This window comes from Anabrus simplex, chromosome 1 (genome assembly GCF_040414725.1).
Source record: "Anabrus simplex isolate iqAnaSimp1 chromosome 1, ASM4041472v1, whole genome shotgun sequence".
Lineage (NCBI taxonomy): Eukaryota > Metazoa > Arthropoda > Insecta > Orthoptera > Tettigoniidae > Anabrus > Anabrus simplex.
In genome coordinates this window covers 1,198,623,930-1,198,647,161 of record NC_090265.1, presented here as the reverse complement: position 1 = coordinate 1,198,647,161, position 23,232 = coordinate 1,198,623,930, and the positions used below count along the sequence as shown (strand labels likewise).

At 41.3% G+C, this 23,232-nt stretch overlaps 1 protein-coding gene across 1 annotated transcript in view; it reads right to left on the bottom strand.

The window, feature by feature from the left end:
* LOC136858487 (G-protein coupled receptor GRL101-like) overlaps positions 1-23,232 on the bottom strand; it is an 826,319-nt gene that overhangs the window by 129,471 nt on the left and 673,616 nt on the right. Inside the window, exons 13-14 of the mRNA XM_068225625.1 lie at positions 13,771-13,890; positions 5,312-5,423 (exon numbers count right to left, since the gene is read on the bottom strand). Of these exons, the coding sequence (XP_068081726.1) occupies positions 5,312-5,423; positions 13,771-13,890 (232 nt within the window). The remainder of the gene's footprint in view (positions 1-5,311; positions 5,424-13,770; positions 13,891-23,232) is intronic.

Genomic DNA, 23,232 nt, shown 5'->3' with positions numbered 1-23,232 from the left:
TATGGAACACTAATAAAGGATGATATATAAATATTGGAATGTTTCAGAAATTCATACCTTATATAAATAGATTTAAAACAACAGGTATATCGTTTGGGTTATAATGACATGTCCCGAATCTAAAGAGGAAATTATGTCTCGTATTGTTGTTTGGGTCAAGGTCCATGGACTAGTTTGATGCAGCTCTCTACGCCACCATATCCCTTGCTATTTTTTATTATTTCTTCCTAGCTACTGCGTACTGCATCTACACTAATCTCTTTGTGACATTCATGTCTCGATCCACCCCTAACCCTTAGTGTTATTGGACAAGAGTAGGCTATTTGCCAACAACAGGCTTCATCCCCACCCTACCTCATTATCATCAACCCGCACCCTGACGCGCAAGACGCCAATGGGTGTCAAATATAAAGACCTGAACAAAGCGAGCAGAACTTGTCCTTGGAAACTCCCAGCATTGAAATCGATACGCTAAATAAAACCGTTCTTACCGCTTATACCGTTCTCACAAAGTAGTCTCTCAAAGTATGTTCTATAATTCTATCTCTTCTTCTTGTCAGAATTTGCCAAATTTTTCTTTCACCAACTCGATTCAGCATCTCTTCGTTCATGATCTATTCTACCCATTTCACTTTCATTCTTCTTCTGTAACACCGCATTTCAAAGGCTTCTATTCTCTTTGTTTTAAGCTAGTTGTTGTTTATGATTGTGCTAGTCTGCATGTTTTGTTTTCCTTACACCTGACATCGTTGGTATATTAATCTACTATCCAAGTAACAGTCAAATTAGTCAATTATGATAATATTGGGAATTCTGGACTCACTGAAGTTGTTTCTCATTAATAGTAGGCCTGCTTTACACAAACACCAAAAGTCGTGTACGTTGCGCTGTCGGCATCTCGGAGAGCATACCATTGAAAGTCGGTGTACTCCAAGGCTCCGTATTGTCCCCATTGCTTTTTGTTCTCTTCATGGACACAATTACACGGGACCTGCAGAGGAGTGTCCCTTGGACTCCCTTATACGCAGATGATGTCGCACTTGCTGATACCACCAGAAGTGGATTGCAGCGTCAAGTTGAAGACTGGAACAGTCGTCTCTCACAATACGGTCTTAGGCTGAACAAAAGGAAGATCGAATACCTGGAAACCATCCCAAACAACGGGTCAGTTCAAGTTGATGGAGGACCTTAACGAAGACCGTAAGCTTCAGTTATCTGGGATCTCGCCTACAGACTGATGGTGGGATACGTGATAAAGTGCGAAGGAGGATAACAGCAGCATGGATAAGATAGAGGGAGGTCACAGGCGTGCTCTGTGAGAGAAAGGTACCACTACATCTGAAGTGCAAAATATACCGCATGGTAGTACGTCCCGTTGCTTCATACGATGTTGAATGTTGACCAGCTGACAAAGCTACAGACCGCCAATAACACACCATGGAAATGCGCATGGTCCGTTTGGTCGATGGGCATCACACTCCTGCATCTTGTCAAAAAACGACACCGTCCGCCAGCACATGGGCGTTACACCCATCACTGAGAAGGCACGGGAAAATCGTCTCCAATGGTATAGTCACGTCCTGCGCGCTGCACCTCGACCAGTTGCCAATTTCACCCACACCTTTGAAATTATGGGCAACGACCAAGCGGACTTCCAAAGCGGCGCTGCCATGACACAGTGGATGCTGATATGAAGACTCTGGACTTAAGACCACATGATTCCCAAGATCGTGCAAAATGGTGAGCCAAGATTAGGACAGCGGACCCTGCACTAGCGGAAAAACGCTAAGAAGACGCAGAAGAAATGTATTAATTAAGAAAATGAACACACATCCTTAATTAATCCACTCTCACACATAAAGAGAATGGCGAAATCAACATTATTCGCGTGATTGGCTAGTATGAGTTCGAGTATCTCCTGAAGGCCGAGGTTCCGTCTAAGGCAAGAGAGATCGGCATACTATGTGAGAATGAGGGCGACTGGCAAGTCGGCACCACAAGAACACACTGCAACACTGTTCAATGCACTCAAAGCTTATAATTATATATATATATATATATATATATATATATATATATATATATATATATTCAACAGTCCTCGTTCTCTTCCAAGAGCGACTTTTCCAAAACCTAAATCACTAGCCATTTCTTTGGGTTACCTCTTTAGGAAATAACTGTATACAGATCTTCCGTGACCTATCTTCAGCCTACATAAAACTACGGCCTGTATACATAAAGGCCGGAAAGAAGACTGTCACACGGTAGTTGGCTTCTAGACTGCCTTCAGCTTGTTGGGAGTTCGGTTAGTTAGCCACACCGATTCTCAGGAAGTCAAGATGGTTGACGTAGCTGAGAACAAATAACTCTAGCTGGTACATTCACAGGTCTAGGTAGTATAAGTACAGCTTCTTTTTCAGCTTCATTTGCAAGGCTGGTTAGACTAGAGCCTTGAAACAATTCAGTTGTTTGGCGCTGATGGAAACGCAATCGTTATTCCCTTAGATCGAGCTCGGATAACATGAAAGCTTGGTTAGTCGAGACTCGGATAATCGAGACCCTAGGCCCTATTGTATCTGTTAATATTATTATTCAACATGGTATATTTCATGGGTGAGATGCATTTATCGTTGAATATATTTCTTAAAACTCATTGGGATTTACACGAGCAGCGAAGTGCACGAATATCCTAGTTACTACCTGAGTTACTGGTGAGTCAGATTAGTGCATTACTTCAGTATGACTTTGTTTTTAGTGGTCTTGGCTTTTAGAGGTCTTTCTACAAACACGTAGTATAAGGTAACGCGTTTTTTTTGCTATTTGTTTTACGTCGCACCAACACAGATAGGTCTTTGACGTCGATGGGATAGGAAAGGCCTAGTAAGTGGAAGGAAGCGGCCGTGGCCTTAATTAAGGTACAGCCCCGGCATTTGCCTGGTGTGAAAATGGGAAACCACGGAAAACCATCTTCAGAGATGCCGACAGTGGGGCTCGAACCCACTATCTCCCAATTACTGGATACTGGCCGCACTTAAGCGACTGCAGCTATCGATCTCGGTAAACGCGTTTTCAGAATCGACGTTACGCATACTGGAGTGGCTCCGTACAGAAATCTCATACTATAACAATAATGTATTGGCATTTTGCCATTCCTGTTAGCTCCTATACATTTCCTTAATATTTTACGCATGGTCTCTCATACCCTTCAGTTTTCGTGCTTATTCAGACATCAAGAACGCATATCAGTAAAAAAATATTTATACCTGATTTTTTTCACAAATTATTGTGCTACGCACTGACACCTCCGAAGTGCACCGGTCAGCACTACTAGCTGCTGTTCTTTGAGATCCGCATTCGACTTTATGCCAAAGCACTGTGAGGAGGGTTGGTAAAATACTGACCATCCTTGATATCCCCTTCTATCTTAAAAGGCAAGTTAAAGCGGGACTAGGAGCTCTGAAATTGGGAGCGTGCGTTGGCGACAACGGTTCCACTAGATGTGTCTCATAATGCTTCTAATTACTTGTGTTATCCAGGATACGTAAGTCCATCGAAATCCACGATGTAGCAACGATGATAGGAGACATACAAGATATACCTCCCTTGGTCACTATTTTTTTTCGATTCTGGCGGTATTAGGTTTACGAGGCGTAGGAAGTCTTTCATTGCGGCGCCCTTAGTGTCCCCTTCACTTCTTTTGTCGGTACCTTCATTTTTCGAGCGCTTCCTTTTTCCTAGTAATAGTGTTTATAGAGGATGTTTGCCCAGTTATACTTCCTCTTAAAACAGTCACCAGCACCACTGTCTAAAATTGAAGGCAGGACGAAAGGCATGTTGTTAAAAATATACCCGCAGTTCACCTGTATTAGCGGTGTGCCTGAGAGAAGCTGCGCCATCTCGGGACGAGGTCCTGAATTTACTTTTTTCTACTTGATTACCTCTTCCTTTTTGTTCAGTGATTCGTAATCCATTTATTCCACAGTTCATTTGTGACTGAGTTTCGTTTCCCAACCCATATCGTTATTTATGATACCTCATCTAATGCTATATTTCCTCCTGGCAGGCTTATCAGAAATCCCTGGAGACTCTTTTGCTCCCAAGTATTCTGGCCATCCTCCACAGCCGAGTGCAGTCCGCCCTGCTGTCATAATGTCACTCTCTAATGGGCTGTATGTTAGGAGTGAGCAGTTCTTCTACTTCACCTGACATCTCCTCACAGAGTATTACGCAATAATTGTTATAACTTATATATCTCGTATCATAGTTGCTACATCGTGGATTTCGATGGCGTTACGTATCCTGGATAATCTTCTGTCGTAGTTTGCTGTGTCATGAGGGCAAATATAATTTCTGGTTTTGTTACAATCAGTCTCCACTGATCTGTACTTTTGACTACTATCCAGAGGCAGATTCCCTATCAGTTGGTTGCCTAGTCTTTTCATCAACGACTTTAAAAAGATGGGCCTTTATTGAACATCTCCCTTGGAAAGCTATTCCATTTCCTAATTTCCTCTTTCTATGTATAAACGAATATATCCTCCTTTTTTCCTTTTGAATTCCTAATTTCTTCATATTGTGATCTTTCCTACTGTAAACAGTTCATACAAGCTTATTCACCTACAAAGGCCATTCCACGCCATTTCTCCACTGACAGCTTGGAATTTACCGTCAATCGAGCAGCACGTATTCTTACTCCCGACCACAGTAAAAATCAGTTCGAATTTCTCTGCTAGCAAATTGGTTTAGCCCAAGCCTTTGTTGCATTACTAACGTTTTTTGTTAAACTGTTATTAATACGAGCGTGTTAAGGAAGTACATTGCACTGTTCTGAGACATTAAGACAAGAACAGTGGACTTCTATGTACTACACTTAAGTGGTAAACTCATGTAAGCAAGTTTGTAGGCAACTTTTATTAAGTTTCAGTTTAAGGATACTGTGCGAAAATTTGTTCTCAGATTAACGAGAATGCGAAAACCTTTCAATAGAATTTCAACATAAAATAACTTATCATTTGCAGTCTTTGTCCTTATTAGCTACAAATTGAGATACCAGTACAGACCATGATACTAACAGAAAAGTGTAATTCAACTGATGTTTGAACTCTCACTCAAAAAGCTGATGAAATGTTTCCCATTATATAGTACTGTAAATTTGAATCCCAATTAATTCTGGTATTTGTGTTTTTGAAATTGGAGTTGTGACCCACCCTGAGAAAGTAAGAATACTAAAAAATTGGGCTCGTTTTTGAGAATATTATACTTTAATAACACACAATAAAAGAATATTATGGAATAAATATAATTTACTTACAATATGTTTATCTGTTCTTCAATGTCCGGCAGTTCGCGGAGTCCAAGGGACGAGCAGTCGGCAGTTCTGTCTCGACATTCGCAACGTGGCTCTGCCCTTGAGCACGGAAATGCTAGAAGAAAATGTAATATATAACTTCTAAAATTTCACTTGAGTTGCTGGGTCTTTCATACATTCTAGAGTACACCTAGATCTTAATCGGTAAGTCTTACAAAATAAATAATGTTTAGTCAATTTATGGAGATTAAATGACCGATTTTCAAATTGAATCCTGCCATGGTTAGATAATGTTGTGAGAATCATCCTAATAGACTCAAAAATGGTCTTTATAATCCCACCTGAATGAAGTCAGAATAAGCTTGGCGTCTCTAGAGACCACTAGTCTCCAAAATAATACGAAATGTGTAGTCCAAGTTCATTCAACAAAATTAAGTCGGCTTGGGAACCGTCCAATAGAACTTCAATTTTTCGTTAGAATGTAAGACAACCGGAACACCGAAGTTGGTACTGGTATACGAGCAACCAGAATGATATAGTTCGTTGTCTGTCTGTTTGGATTGTGCGCTCCCATTAAGAACTCCCTGACTGATTTGAAACACTGCAGAAAGTGAAGAAAAAGAGAAAGAAAATACTCCAGAATTATATTATTATCTATACGTTAGGAAAATGAAAATGAAATAATTTCCTAGAAGAACAATCATATTGAGATCGCATCTGACAATGTTTTCATACAACAAAGCGCATGGTATCACACGCAGTATATCTGTTTTCAAAGTCTGAATGGCTACCACGGTAGAGCACCGGCCCACTTAGCCCACTTTGCCTAGTTCGATCCCGGCTCAGTCCGGTGGTAATTGAAAGCGCTTAAACTCGTCAACCTCGGTGGTAGTGGTGATGATTATTGTTTCGGAAGGAAATACAACTAGTTACTCATCCTCTCTCAACAATCGGTAGAAACAATAGAATTTGACCCGTCGAAATATGAGGATATCGGCAAAATGAAGGATAATGTCACTAAGAGTATGAACATTTTTGCTTTGCTAGTTGCTTTACGTCGCACCGACACAGATAGGTCTTATGGCGACGATGCGACAGGGAAGGGCTAGGAGTGGGAAGGAAGCGGCCGTGGCCTTAATTAAGGTACAGCCCCAGCATTTCCTGGTGTGAAAATGGGAAACCTCGGAAAAACAATTTCAGGGCTGCCGACAGTGGGGTTCGAACCTACTATCTCCCGAATACTGGATACTGGCCACACTTAAGCGACTGCAGCTATCGAGCTGGGTGGTATGAAAATTAAGGAGACAGCTAATACCATTGGGTTCGGAAGAGAACAGGGCTTTACCAGGAGAGGCTGGAGAGGAAATGGGGAGCCGGGCGTAATAAATTGGACCCAAGTATGTAAGCCTTAGGGATAAAATCTTCCAGTCGCAACTTACGACATGCAGGAAGTATCGTAGGCGAATTCTACCAACCTCACCCACAGAGCGAGGGCGAAGTAGGACACCACTTTCCTGTTTATAGATTTGAACACAGATAAAATAAATTTAGTGGGACAAAATTCCAGCACCTCAGCATTTCCGAAAAGCGTAAAGTTAGTTAGTGTGAGGTAAATCCAATAAGAGCATTACTGAATTAACACAAGAACAGACTAAAATGATTCATTCCAATAAAACACATACACTGAAAATTCGTTGTATTTACATAATCAAAACTAACTGTTATTTTCCATTTTTGAGCGGCTGCAGAAGCTTACCAAACCAACTTCCGCAATACTTACAGAGTGGAGGTATTTGTAATTACATATCATTTTACGCTCAGTCAGGCTTGTTGATTATTTGTCTTAGCAAATTATTTCTCCTATTGACATTTGAAAACGCCATCAATTCTACGAAAGGAAAATATTGGTTGAGTGGTGTTGGAAAACCCAACAGAATCCGATCTTATTAAGTGAACTTATTTTATATTGGGCTTCAGGTTCTTGTGAACAGAATTTAGAACGTTTCACACCTACAAGCTCTGACTATAAGAATATTATTAGTCTATAATTATTATTACTTTATAAATAGGGAAACATTTACATAATGTAATGTTTCGGTGTTAATTTAAAATTATTATGAACGTAACAACCTAACATCCATGATATGCGTTATTACCGAAAAAGTGCAATTAATTGCATGTTGATACCATTCAAGTGGAATGGGTTTCTTTTCCGCTCCACTACCAATTCAAGACTAGGATGTATTTTTTTTTGTAAGGGCTTGGGATTGACAAATTTTTCCAGAAAGGTAAGAACAGAATATCCGGTTGATTATTTAACACTTACTTATTTACTGGTGGGTGCTACAGTCCATGTAGGTCGTTGGCCTCCTTTATCACCTGCTTCCATTCGTCCCGGTCCTCGGCTTTCCTTCTCCAGCATTTTCGTCCCGGTCCTCGGCTTTCCTTCTCCAGCATTTAACTCCCATCTTTCTAAGGTCGTCCTCGACATTAGTCCATCTCTTCCAGGGTCTTCCTCTCCTTCTTCTTCCTTCCGGTTTTCCTATAAAGACTTTTTTTGACAGTACTACTGTCATTCTCCGAACATGACCAGACCACCTAATTCTTCGCTGCTTAATTTTAACAACAATATCTGGCTGGCCAAACAATCCTTGCAGCTCCACATTTGTACTCATTCTCCATCCATCCTGATCTCTAACTGCTCCAAATATCTTTCTCAGTACCTTCCTTTACCACCGTAACAGCCACGATTATTCTCTAGTAGTCATCACTCAGAATTCTGAGCCATACGTCACTATAGGTCCTAGTACTGTTGTGTATATTTTTATTTTCGTATTCCTACTGACATTCCTGGATTTAAACATATTTTGGAAGGCGTAAAAGCATCGGTTCCGAATTGTTATCCTTTCCTGTATTTCCACAGAGATTTTAATGCCTGCAGTTATTAGTGAGCCTAGATATTTGAAAGTTGAAACTCTTTGATATTCCTTCCCATGTATTCTTACTGTGGTCCTTCCTCTTTCTTCCTCTGTATATCCCATATACATATACATTTGTTTTATTTTATTCACTTCCAGCCCTAAGCCCTGTGCTTTCTCTTCTACCAAAGCATAGTACTCTTCAAGAGCTCTTTCGTTTCGTGCAATAATTGCCGCATTATCAGCATATGCTATCACTTGTACTAATCTGTTCAGGATGGCTCCTCCTGGGTTGACGGGTAGTTGGCGTATTACTCTTTTCAGTGCTAAATTGAATAGGAGTGTGGAGAGTACTTCTCCGGGTCTTAGACACTCTTCAACTAAAAACACCTGTGACAGATCCTGTCCCACTCTCACCTTGCATATTGTCGTTTTCAAGGTCATTTCTATCAACCTAACCAATTTCCTCGAGATTCCAAACTCTCTCATAGTTATATTAAAAAAATTCTCTATCTAGACTGTCGTATGTCTGGTGCAGCTGCTTGTCATACTCATAAAACTTCTCCATAATTGTCGCAATATAGAAATCTGATCCAGTGTAGAGCGATTTTTTCTAAAACCTGCTTGGTAATCTCCTAGTATCCTTTCCATCCACAGTTGCAGTCTTGAGGCTAATATCTTACTGAAAATCTTATATATTCCATCCAGCAAAGTAATCTCTCGGTAATTTCTACATACTGCCTTATCTCCTTTCTTATTTATTTGACATATTATGCCCACTGTCCATTGGGCATTTCCTCCTTCATCCAAACCTCCTTTATCAACTCATGAATAGCCTTCTCTACTCCTTCTTCCCCATATCTCAACAGTTCTGTCTCCATCCCATCTTCAGCTGGGTCTTTGTTGTTCTTTAATGCTTTAATTGCTATCCTGACCTCTTCTAAACCTGGCTGCCTTAACTCTTCATTCTATTCCCTTTCTTCCCCACCATCACTGATGTTTTGCTCTTATCTATCATCCTGATTATTTCCTTTGAGTAACTTGTAAAAATATTCCTACCATCTTTCGAGCACTTTGCTTTTGTCACCGATGGGGTTTCTATTCTCGTCCTTAAAGAAAACAGTTCTTGGTTGAAATCCTCTATTAACATATTTTATTCTCTCATAAAACTTTCGTACCTCATTTCTATCCTTAATTTAATCCAGTTCTTCGATTTTACACTTAGTTTGCTATATAAAACTCATTTAGGTCCATTATGAACCAGGGAAGGAGGGTGCGTAACGAGATAGTTGCCGCCGGTTGATATGCCGTACACCCGGGAGACATGACACGATGAGCTAAAATGATAGACTATTCATAAAATTACGCACTTTATAACATCTAGTGTGGAGAATTTGTACGAAACATTTGATAAATATAAATTCAATAAATAATTTTAATTAAACGTTAACAACATTACTCAGTCGACTGAGGCGATTCAGGTGTGAGCACTGAGGAAATGTAGAGATCTCTTTAAAAATTCACTGTTGCAATAAATTAGCTCATATTATTTTCAAACGTTTACAGTAGAGACTAGAAATAATGTAGATTACTAATGTAGTTTCTACTAATGAAGAAGAGACCTTCTACATTGTATACGGAATGAAAGTGACCTCCTTGTATTTGCATTCGTTGTTTTACAATGCCAAGAAAATTAGGATAATTGTTGCTCAGGAAACTTTGAGTGGAAGAACCGGGATAAATAGTTCAAAGATTCATTTAGCATGGATTTCAGCTTGATGGGCGAGTAGTTCATGAGAAAGAGAGCGTGTACCTTGGCGTGATTTGTCCTCCGTTATATGGTCCCGCGCACCATGCGCTTCCATTCCTAACGTTATGCCTCCTATGTCACTTCGCTCAGTTCAGTCCGGTTTAGTGTTGTTATCGTCTGATTTATTAAAAAATTACTTTTATTGAATTCAAACTGCATCGTGCCATGCTTCTGAGCCACGCAATATCGTATTTCAAAGTGACAGCGAATTAAGTAATTAGGGGTTCCAAGGCGTAGAAAATATAAGAATCCTCATCAGATGATGTCAACATGCCCATCAGTGAAAAGATGGTGATTTACACTATAAATCTCCATAAGGACACGTTGTATAATGTCACATACATCCGATAGAATTCAGCAGAAGTTTAGCATGAATTTTAGCTTGATGGGGCGATTAGTTCATGAAAAAGAGAACGTGTACTTTGGCATGTTTTGTCGTCCGTTACTTGGTCCCGCGCATCATGCGCTTCCATTTCTAATGTTATGCTCCCAAGAGGAAAGAGGTCAGTCTATTTCAAACTCTTTAGAAAGAAAAAGAGACACTGATTAGGCCCGATTCATGAATACAAAAAAGGCAGACATTATCACCTTCAAAGATATAACATTTACATCTCGACAACTTCAAAACTTTGCAAGCTAGAACAACATGAAATTAGGCCTACAGGGGTCTATACCACGCATTAAGGTCGACGTCAAGGGGTTTAACAATTCCAATACAGTATTTTTACTGAAAATGTCCATGGCAGAGTCGGGGTTCGAACCCGGGACCTCTGGCGTTGCGGAGTCGAACAAAGTAAAAATGAAACATTACTTTCAATAGGCCACGTTGCTTTTCTCCTTCCCTTTTTTATATTCAGTTGTCATTATATAAATTATAACTGAAAAGTGGAGGAAAAACTATTTTGTACACTATAAAACTCAATACACGGTGCGGCGTTTCACCCTTGAGAGCACTGCGTCACGTGCCCCAAAACTACGGGTCAGACGCCGCACCCAGCTTTCAAGGCTGTATTGATGTAATGATGGCGATCTCCTCATGAAGAACCTTCACAACATCCAGTACTGTCTGTTAAAACTACTAAACGCATAAGAATTGAGAAAAACACAGATAACAAAACAATACATTGAGAAGTCCTTAAAATTTTCACAAGAAAAATATTTTACTAACATGTTGAAAATATAGAAGAAATCTTGCACACTTTGCTACTGAGCTAAGTGAACTACTGTCAGCACATGTAGCGACATCCAGCGCCAAACTTAAAATTGAAGGATATGCGGCAAGTCTACCGGTGCAGCACGTCATCCGGTCTTGCCATGAAATTTCATAGAGGCGGGTTGCCTAGTTGTACTTCCTCTTAAAATAATAATCACCACCACCACCATAGTATTTCATTGTTATAACTTAAAGCTTTAAAAATAATGTATTAATTGGTAGTGATACAATGGAAAATAATCTGCAAGTATGAATTATATTTGTGTATAGGTTGATCGAAAACAATATTAACCGGGTATATGAGCGTTGGAGCGTTGTTCATACTGATAAGGTATTTGAAAAATATACGTCCATATCTCGCGGCGATGTCATTTTGTCAGCTACGGGTGACTTCAGATGGGATTTGAGAGGCGGTGTTGCTAAATCAGCACGTGGATTATGACCGGCTTGAGAGCACCAATAGATGGTATCAACTTCTCCAGGGGAGGAAAACCTGCTGATAGGCTTGGCCCACAGCAAGCACGATACGGTGGCACTGGCTGACACCCACGGTGTGTTAGAATTTGATGCTCATTTCTCGGCATGACTCTCAAGCCCGTCCTAGCCACGTGCAGATTTAGCAACACCACTTCCTAAATCCCATTTGGTTTCGCCCGCGAAGAGATTTGATTGGCTAACTTCATCAGCTGATGAATTGAGAAAGGTATGAGATATCGACGTAATTTGTATAACTTATTTATTAGTATGACCAACACTCTAACGCTCATTTTGTAATCGGTCCACGATGTTCCCGACCACCCTGTATAACCTAAGAGAAATACTGTACATGCAATTGCAACACCAACGATAGCAAATAATAGTAGTTAAATAATACAAAAATAATAAGAATAAAAATGCCAAGGAAACATTTCAAAATATAGACGTGATTTCGTCATCGCCCTTAAAAGTGATCTATTGCACCTAGTGTTGAACCAACATAAGCGCTGTCCACTATCTTGACTGTTGTTGCATCCTTACACCGCGGATGGTTTACGGCTTGAAGATCAAACGTAAGATTTAAGATGACACCAACGCATAGATGCGTGATGATACACCCTATTTTCACTGAAATCCCACTTTGCAAATATTTGTTGGTTATATCCTTGTTCCGTGGAGGTCTGCAATTGTACTCAGATACGCATGGGAGTCTTATAATCAAAATTAAAAATAGGAAGAATATTATCTGTTATTGGCAACTAGCCATGGTACATTGATGGGTCACTGTAGTCACTTCCTAGTTAGTGAACCATGGACAACGGCTGAGTGGCCTAGAAGTGGTCCTGAGAGTCGAGAATCCACTTGCTCCGGAATGGGAGTGGGCATCTCGGACATATTCTGAGTCATGGCCCTCCTTGTGCTCAGGCGGCTAGGGCTATACAATTCACCAGTGGTCCATAACCTGTTACAGCAGAGATCCTCACTTGGACTATGTGCAAGTAGGGTAGCATCCTGCTTCATGAATTTACCGAGCTCAGAACATTTTAAGCAAACCTCAGACATTAGGGACTAACGGAGTCCCACTCCCATTTGACAGGCGAGGGACTCCTTGGAAACAACTTGGTGAACAAAATGGAATTCGATAGGGATCTATCAATATTAATGGGGCTTATGGAAGAAAGAAAGTAGAACTGGCGGAGTCAGCAAAGAAGATGCATCTGGATGCGCTAGGAGTAAGTGATATTCGGGTGAGGGGAGATAACGAGGAAGAGACAGGAGGCTATAAATTGTACTTGACGGGTGATAGAAAGGGAAGGGCAGAGTCTGGGGTAGGGCTCTTTATCAGGGATACTATTGCATGAAACATAAATTTTGTTAGGCACATAAATGAGCGAATGATGTGAGCAGATTTTGCAGTTGGAAGAATTAGAACGAGAAATGTCTCAGTGTATGTGAGGATGCAGATGAGGATGAAGTTGACAAGTTTTATGAATCATTGAGTGACACCGTAGTCAGGATCATCAGCAAGGATAGGGTAGTGCTAATGGGAGATTTCAATGTCAGAGTTGGAAATAGAACTGAAGGATGCGAAAGGGTGATTGGTAAGTGTGGAGGGAATATAGAAGCTAATGGACGTAATAATGGCGGGAGAGTAATCGGAATGAGTAGATAAAGACTAAGTTAGGAATTAACTCGTTGGATGAAGCTGTACGCGTAAGCCGGCTTCGGTGGTGGGGTCATGTAAGGCGAATGGAGGAGGATAGGTTACCTAGCAGAATAATGGACTCTGTTATATAGGGTAAAAGAAGTAGAGGGAGACTCAGTTTCTAACGATTTAAAGATAAGTGGTATAGAACTAAATGAGGCCACAGCACTAGTTGCAAATAGAGGATTGTGGCGACGTTTACTAAATTCACAGAGGCTTGCAGACTGAACGCTGAAAGGCATAACGGTCTATAATGATGATATATGTATGATAATGATGATAATGATGAATATGATGGTAACTAGCCTACTAGTAATTTACGGTCAATGCTATACTTACGGCATCCCATCTCGTCCTCCCACGTTCCTTCGCAGTCAATCACACCATTACATACCAGGGAATGGTTCAAACACGGACCATTACGACACTTGAAATTATTCAGTGGGCACGGCCAATCTCCTGTAAGCAAAAATTATTGAGTGACACCGTTGTTTGTTGTGTTTGTGTCGTAACAGTGCAAGTGTATTTCCATAACATGTAAAAAACAAGCAAGGGCAGCTCAGAAAGGAATGACGTAGAGAGAAAGGAGACCAGCCACATAAGGCAATAAGACTTTGTATAGAGCATAAGAATTGTCATAAGATCGGGATAAAGCACTTCCCGATAGAGCGAAAACAGTAAATTCACTAATATACTAGCAAGGAAACAGGACATTTCGCAACAACTATCGTGGCATTGCTTCGGTCGGTGTAAGAGAGAGCGTGATCGATGACAAAGAATGAGTTATATGACAGCCAATTCAGTTTCAGACCACAAACGATCAGACTATGCACCACGTAGCTGCATAATATCAACAGATAATGGGACGTTACGGTCATATCTTGTGTACCGTGAGATTCAGCCGCCCCTTCCAATGTAGTATTATGCAACCCGAAAATATTAATCCCGTCTTGGAAACATCTGCCCTGCCGGTATGTTCAGAAAACACAACCGGATAATTATCTTGGAATTTCCCGCCTCACCATGATAGGACGATGTAATATTATACTCGTATTAAACACTGGAAGGCACGGGTGCACCTTCTAGATTATATACAACCTGACACGCTGGCGAAACACTAAATTGATATTGTATCAGTAGTGAACTTAATACATGCTATAACCTGCACAGTGTGCCGTGCGGAACTCTAGCTAGTTGGGAAAGGCGTGGCGGAGAGGGTTTACGTGTGAGGTGGGTTGTCGGTTTCCGGGGCGAAGAATCCGTGTTTTTGAAATATATGTTTTAATACGTACCGCACGTAATGTAAGTTCAACATCTGCTTTCATGCAAACTGTGTGCGAATGAATGTGTTTGTGGCCCTAGGAAGGGCCGATTAGTTAGCAGAACGGACACGTACGGACCGGAAATAATAGGAACACAACTGCCCTGACAATGTTTCATCACAGCAAATGCTCTACGTGATGACCGTTTCGGCTAATTCACATTAGGCCCGGTGTCCTATAGATCATCTTGTGCGCTGAAGCATTCCAACTGTAATTGCTAGGCAGTTGTCAGTATTGAGTTGCCGGAGCTGGTCGGGGTTTTCCGGGGCTTGAGTGTAAAAGACGTTCTTCAAATTCCCCCACAAGAGGAAGGCTGATGGCGTTAAATCGTGTGATCTGGCGGACCAAGGAAAAGAGACTTCTCGCCCTACCTATTTCCTTGGCAGTTCCTTCGTTCAGATGGTTAAGAACGGGTAAAGTCGAATGTGGAGTTCCATTCTGTTGCAACCACATCGTCAAACGATCGTCCAAGGGCACAACCTCCAGCAGCAGTGTGAGTTCCTAATGCAGAAAGTGCAGGTAGCGTGGGCCCGTCCAATGGCCCTCAAAGAAATAAGGTGCAATCAGGCGATCCTCCAAGATTACGCACCACACATTTACTCCCCACCGTACTTGATGGGCCGCCTGTCGCACCCAGTGAGGATTGTTCGGACTCCATAGTGCATGTTGTGGCGATTGACGTTCCCATTATCGTGGAAGGGCGATTCGTCCGAGAACAAGATGTGCGATTCGAATGTTGCATCATTGTCCAGCCTGCCCAATAGCCACCGACAGAACTCCATTCCAGCTTCGAAATCCTACCCATGGAGCACTTAGTGTAGCTCAAGATGGTATGGGTGAAATGTATGTTCATGCAGTATTCGCCAGACGGACGACGGGCTGGTGTTCACTTGTTGTGCAAACGCCCTTGTACTCATGTGTGGATTATTACGAACTGCCTCCAGAATGACAGCTCATGTTTCACTCGATGTGACGGGCTGCTTGGAAATCACGTCTGTTGACATTAGGCGTCTTTGAACATGGCGGAATGTTGTAGCAGCCGGGTGTCGCCTGTCGGGATACAGTTCCTGGTGCAGACTTAGTGCCTCGCACGCGTTTTGTCCTGATTCCTCATAAATGAAGTGCATGGTAACGTATTCCTCTGTGGAAAGTATGTCGAATAACAGCAGAAATGATATTCAGGCCCGAACCAGCGGAGAATGCGCAGGGCACAAGATGAATAACAGCATCGTTCTACTGTTTGAATGTGGCAAACATGGGCCTATGTTTACGCATTCAAACATTATACCGAGCAAAAATATTTGAACGATGCAGGATTCGAACTATCGATGGCACATTGCATGGACTGATGAGGTACCGCATAACCACATCCCCTACGTTACACTCTTGGGGACTTGCAGGTAGCATGACGAGAGACGAGTACATACTCCATCCGGGTCGGTGTTTAAGACATTAATTACTGAACTGTTACCTAGTTTTATGCAATGATTTCTCTTTGTTACACCCGGACACGAGGTACGACATATTAACATAGTTTACATGGTCAAAGGGCGTCGCTACATGATTTCAAGGCTTCATGTTCTGCGACCGGACGATACAACCTGTCGGTAGAGTTCGGAATCCAGTGAAAAATGTGCTCACTGGACATTAGTACAATACAGTACGTCTGCAGGGGAATAGCCAACTTATAACCATACCGCACGTTAGTTAGGTTGCATAAAACTACATTGGAAGGGGCAGCTGAATCACGCGATATATAGAAAAGGGCATACGATAGAGCACCGAGGAAAGGATGTTGGACATATTGCAGGATTATGTGTTAAAAGGTAGCTATGTATTTACCGGCAATAAGAGACACTCAGGCTGATAATCAAATTGCTCCGAGAACTGATGGTGGAATGACTGCAACGATGATACTGGGGTTAGACAAGGCTGTTGTATGTATACCTTTATTCCCTGCATGCATGACTCTTTTAGTGGAATGTATAAGGTGGCAGGGAGTGAACTAGTTGGGTGGAAATGTGTAGTGAGCAGCTTGACCTATGGCGATAATGATAGACTCTGTAATAATAATAATAATAATAATAATAATAATAATAATAATAATAATAATAATAATAATAATAATAATAATAATAATAATAATAATAATAATGTCCGCCTGTGTGGTGCAGTGGTTAGAGTGGTTAGCTGCCACCCCCAGAGGCCCGGGTTCGATTCCCGGCCTTGTCACGAAATTTGAAAAGTGTTACGAGGGCTGGAACGGGTTCCACTCAGCCTCGTGAGGTAAACTGAGTAGAAGGGAGTTCGATTCCCTCTTCAGCCATCCTCGAAGTGGTTTTCCGTGGTTTCCCATTTCTCCTCCAGGCAAATGCCGAGATGGTACCTAACTTAAGGCCACGGCCACTTCCTTCTCTCTTCCTTGTCTATCTCTTCCAATCTTCCCATCTCCCACAAGGCCCTGTTTAGCATAGCAGGTGAGGCCTCCTAGGAGAGGTACTGGCCCTCCTCCCAAGTTGTATCCCCTGACCCAGATTCTCACACGCCAGAACATTGCCCTTGAGGCGGTAGAGGTGGGATCTCTCGCTGAGTCCGAGGGAAAAGGCAACCCTGGTGGGTAAACATAATAATAATAATAATAATAATAATAATAATAATAATAATAATAATAATAATAATAATAATAATAATAATAATAATAATAATAATAATAATAATAATTGTTACGGAGTTATCCGTGGAAGGCAGAGGTGAAGGAAGGTGCGGGCTGGAATAGGTCTCAACTACAAAATTAAAGTTAATTTTAAAACTTTAATAAAAGTTATATTTTCTTTTCGAAATCAACAAATAACAGAGTATAACAGGTACCAAGTAGCAGATCAACAAATTAAGAAATTATAAATTACAGTTCATTACAAGATTTGGGCTTCGAGCCCGAAGTATAATTTCTGAGCTCAAAGCTCACAACCACAATTGCTAAAGGGTAGAAAACCCCTAGATGCATAGAGCACTTGCTCCCAACTTTTAACTCAAGCCTCCCAGAGGCACCTTTCACACACAAGAAAGAGCTGACCCGCTGTCAAAATTTTCAAGCCTATTTTAAGAGGCCATAAACTGACTTTCCACTAACTGCCTTCAAGGCACCCTCGTACCCAATCTACAGGGCCTCCTCGAGAAGAAAACAAAACATCAGGTTAAGTTACTGGCCCAAAGTACAGAAAGGACTGGAGGCGTGAACCTGCACTCCTAAATACACTTTTAAAACCTAAGTGGCTCTAGGCCGGTACACAGGGGCTAATCCCAAGCTAGGGAGGTGACCCGTATGAGAAATTTAATGCATTAAAGAAGAGAAGAAACGGTTATGAAAACGTAGTCACCTCAATTTCCAAATGAAGGGGAGTTCGAGAGGGTAAAGCACTCTCTATTCCCGCTTTACAGTTAAAGAGATTTGTAGTTTTTACATAGACTGAAAAGGAATTTACATTTTAAAAAGATGGGTTACATATTAAAGGTTTCGAACCTTCCGCGAGAGTTAGACTGCTGAGCTACCAAGAAATAAAGATGTTAAAAAGCCATTACCTTGTAGAAGAACTGCTGCTTAAAGAAAGAGGCGCTTCCCGCCCCCTGCAACATATCCACATACTAAGTTAGATGTTACTGAAGTGGCACCGAGACAAGAAAATCAGCAGTTTTAATACCCTCGTGGAAAATTCGAGACCTTTCAGGAATGAGTAGACACACCCCCTCAATTTTATTGGGTCGCTAAAAGTTATACATCAGCATCGAAGAAGAAAGACACTATTGGTCAGAAATTAATTAAAGAAATTCGGGATTGGCTGAGTTCAAAACTGGCGGACAGAAAGATTAATATTGCCAACCCCAAAAATAAAAGAACAAAATTTAGTAAAGACAAAACTTAAGAATACAAAATGTCTTCAAGGGAGTTCATTCCATTGCGCCAGAGTGTATTACCATAGTTTTTTTTTTTTGTAGAGACATCTGTTAGAGAATGTTCACACTTCTTGATCAATGAAAAACAAAAGCAAATCAAAAACACTCAGTGGCCTCTTCGGATAACTAGTAGAATTAGTTCAGTGGTTAAAGTTCCGGGTTTCTCCAGTAGAGAAGTTTCAATTGGCGCAAGATTTGAACTTGCGTCGCGTAGAGGTGTACCGCCCGGTACAATAATAATAATAATAATAATAATAATAATAATAATAATAATAATAATAATAATAATAATAATAATAATAATAAAATAATTATAATAATAATTATTATTATTACAGCCCGGAAGTTCAGGCATTTATTTTTGTTAAAGTAGGCTGGCAAACAAGCACTTAACATTGAGGAAATAAGCTGTAAAATCATTAAAATAGACATTTATAATGACAAAAATGGGCACAAAGTAATAAAGATGCTTTAAAATAAGCTGCGTATCACACATCTGCATCACATTTTAGTGATTAATCTTACATCTCCCTGTGGGTAGGGATGTAGAATAACGTCAACGGTATCCCCTGTCTGTCGTAAGAGGAGGTGATTAAAAGGGGGCCCAAGACCTCTCAACTTGGGAGTGTGAGTTGGTGATGAAGGTTCCCCCAGCTGAGTCTGGCGTTGCTTCCACTTACTTGTGTCAGGTTTAGCGCTCTTACCTTCTCTGTCTGACCTTCCCTGGTCAACTCTTATTCTTTCCTGACCCCGACGGTATTAGATTTGCGAGGCCTAGGGAGTCTTTCATTTTCGCGCTGTTCGTGGTGCTTCCCTTTCTTTCGCCGATAACTCACCACCAGCACTTAATTTTATGTAGCAAGGATGGGACCTAGCAACCCCTCCACCATTTGTCTGCTGGAGTTTTCGGTGTGAATTTGTGGAATATGAAAATATCGTTTATGTACATGGTCTTTTTTCTAAATTTATTAACTTAAAATGATATGTCTTCTTCTTTTCCTTCTTTATCTGATTACCCTCCATGGTCGGTTTTCCCTCAGACTCACCAGGGCATCCCAACTCTACCGCCTCAAGGTTAGTGTCCTGGAGATTCACACTCTGGGTCAGGGGATTCAATTGGGCAGGATGACCAGTACATCGCCCAGGCGGCTTCATCTGCTATGCTGAACAGGGCCTTGCAGGGGGGATGGGAAGATTGGAAGGGATAGACAAGGAAGAGGGAAGCAAGCGGCCGTGGCCTTAAGTTAGGTACATCCCGGCATTTGCCTGGAGGAGAAGTGAGAAACCATGGGAAACCACTTCGAGGATGGCTGAGGTGGGAATCGAACCCACCTCTACTCAGTTGACCTCCAGAAGCTAAACGGACCCCGTTCCAGCCCTCGTACCACTTTTCAAATTTCATGGCAGAGCCGGGAATCGGATCTGGGCCTCTGGGGGTGACAGCTAATCACAATAACCACAACACCACAGATGCGGACAGATATTTTTCTTTATTATTAAATACAGTAAGTCCGCCTCTGTGGTGTAGTCCTGTTGGTTTTCAGTACCAAATATTTTATCGGATACTATTCCTGTAACATCAAAAGTTCGATCTCAATGAAGGGTGTTAATATTCTGAAGCTATGTCTGACTCGCTGTGTTAGTATGATGATACCCCTGGTGGTGTGGGGGTGGAGGTGGGATTCTGATGCCGGTGCACTTTCTGCGTTCCTCTGTCGGTCTTTTAGTGAATAGTGAATATAGAGAATGAGTTTAGCGACGAAATAATAATAATAATAATAATAATAATAATAATAATAATAATAATAATAATAATAATAATAATAATAATAATAATGTTAATCATAATTTATTGACGGGTTGTAATTTTGATGCAATGGATAATACTGAATGTAAGTTGAAGTTATACCTCTTCCCACTGTATACAGCTGGGTCGAGATGTTCACTACTTAGTCCGTAATTTGGCTGTATCGATTCCTGGCTTCATTACATTTGCTGTTTTTAGTATGAGTATCGACACTCCATTTATCAGTTAGGTTCCATTCTTCTATGTGACAATTTCTCGAAAACGTCTATGGCTTCCCTCTGTATCCGAGTGTAGTAGTTTAGTGTGGCTGAGAGTATGTTCTTGGTCGTCTTCGGAGAAGTTCGGAGAAAGCTGTCCCACAAAACCGCCGTAATCCAACTGAGCGTTATAAACCCAACTGATCAGCGGCCCACAAGTCCGGAAAACATCTTTCATTATCACCATTATCCCAGTCGTGGAAGCCTAAGATGTTGTATTGCTGCTTATCACGCTTGCAGGACTTACTCCCGACCAAAATATTAAGACGTGTCTTCGAGTTTGGAGGTTGTTTATGAAATAAGCAATAGGCCTGCAGAAAATACAATAACATCATGATTTTCCTAGTTTCACTTCACGTGAGTTCATATAGCTTTTGACACTTTAATTTTTACTTTATCCCAGGAGAGGATGCAAAAAAACAAAATGGCCGTCTTAATGGTGAAAACACTTCTTAGTAGACAAAGTAGGTGTTGTGTGTGTCCTCCGCACTCAAGCTCCGCGCCTACAAGCTCCGCAACCCGCCGCATCCCCGATGTTTCCAGAGCCTACGAGAGGACTGCACTGCGCCTGGCATGCTCGTCGGTGACGTCAGCCAGCGCTATATAAGGAGCGACGTTCCTCGCCTTACCGAGGACTACCCCAGTGTCCAACGACCAGACCACACCACAAGTCAGACACGGAGGCATTCCTCTTAAAAATGTGTCCTGAACAGGTGGACTGATTGCTGGTTGTGAGGTCTCACCTTCGGACATTGTCTCATCTTCCCTGATTCCCGTAGCCACGTCGAGCCCCGAGTCAAGCATTCTGCTACATTCTCAAGTCCCCACCAGTGCTCCGACGACTATCTTAGCATTCTGCGAATTAAGATATTGATGCAAGTTCCTTGCAAGTCTAAGTCCAATACTAGCATTATACTAACGCGACTCTCTCTACAAGTTACGCTTGTTATCCAACAGAATATAGTTTTCGACTATCCAAGGACATTTCCCAGTGGAATAGACTATCTCCTCAAGATAGGTTTGAATGTGTATATAGGACTCTCTCTTTGTAAATATATATTTGTGCCACAGACTTTCAGTCTATCATTTAAGATCAACATTAACTGCGTGCAATCTATCAAGCTTCAAGACAAGTTTCATTATATTTGTTGTAAATACTGTATAAAACTATTGAAGCAATAAACTTTATGTTGTGTTATTGTATACCAAGTTCCTTGTATACAACAGCTGTCTCCATACTACCAAAACCAAACCATACCCCATGGCACTACAGCCCTTGAAGGGCCTTGGCATACCAAGCGAAGCCAGAAGGCCTGCAGATTACGAGGTGTCGTGTGGTCAACACGACGAATCCTCTAGGCCGTTATTCTTGGCTTTCGAGACCGGGGTCGCTATCTCACCGTCAGATAGCTCCTCAATTCTAATCACGTAGGCTGAGTGGACCTCGAACCAGCCCTCAGGTCCAGGTAAAAATCCATGACCTGGCCGGGAATCGAATCCGGGGCCTCCGGGTGAGAGGCAGACACGCCACCTCTACACCACGGAAAACGTAAAATTAAGCACTTTCCTCAATTGTTCCGAAAGTTGAAGGGCTAAAGGGCCGGAAATATTTCAAAATGTGAATCATGGATAGCTCTATCGAACGAAAGAGAAACCAAAATTCAAAAATCCCTTCCGGCTAAAATGTACTTCCGCAATAAACAGCCTAAAATCGCTTGTTTCTTTACTCGTTTTCTTTCTGATTCAAACCCTTGCCAAATTAATTTATTTACATAATTATTTCTGCAATATGTTCCTTGGTTCAATATCCTCAGGAGATGTTTGATGTCCACACCGAATGTAGTTATAAGGGCCCAGGTGAAACTCTGCATACCGAGCTCGATAGCTGCAGTCGCTTAAGTGCGGCCAGTATCCAGTAATCGGGAGATAGTGGGTTCGAACCCCACTGTCGGCAGTCCTGAAGATGGTTTTCCGTGGTTTCCCATTTTCACACCAGGCAAATGCTGGGCCTGTACCTTAATTAAGGCCACGGCCGCTTCCTACCCATTCCTAGGCCTTTCCTATCCCATCGTCGCCATAAGACCTATCTGTATCGGTGCGACGTAAAGCAAATATTAAAAAAAAAAAACTCTGCATTGACTCAACATTAGCGCTCGTAATGGTGGTCATTCTTGTTTTAAGAGGAAGTAAAACTAGGTAATCATCCTCTCTGAACAAAGTAAGTGGAAATTAAATTTAAAATAAAACAAAATTATTTTTAAACGAAGAAATTTCGAAGCGAAATACAAAATAAAACAAACATGTATTGTATTTAGCCAAAAATTTCACTAACGAGTCAACAGAACACTTGCAATTTACATACCCTTGAATAATCCACTGTAGCACATAACGTCCATGACGGTACTTGAGTAAAACAGTCCATTAATTCACATTAGCGCTCGTAGTAGTAGAAGATAGGCAAACT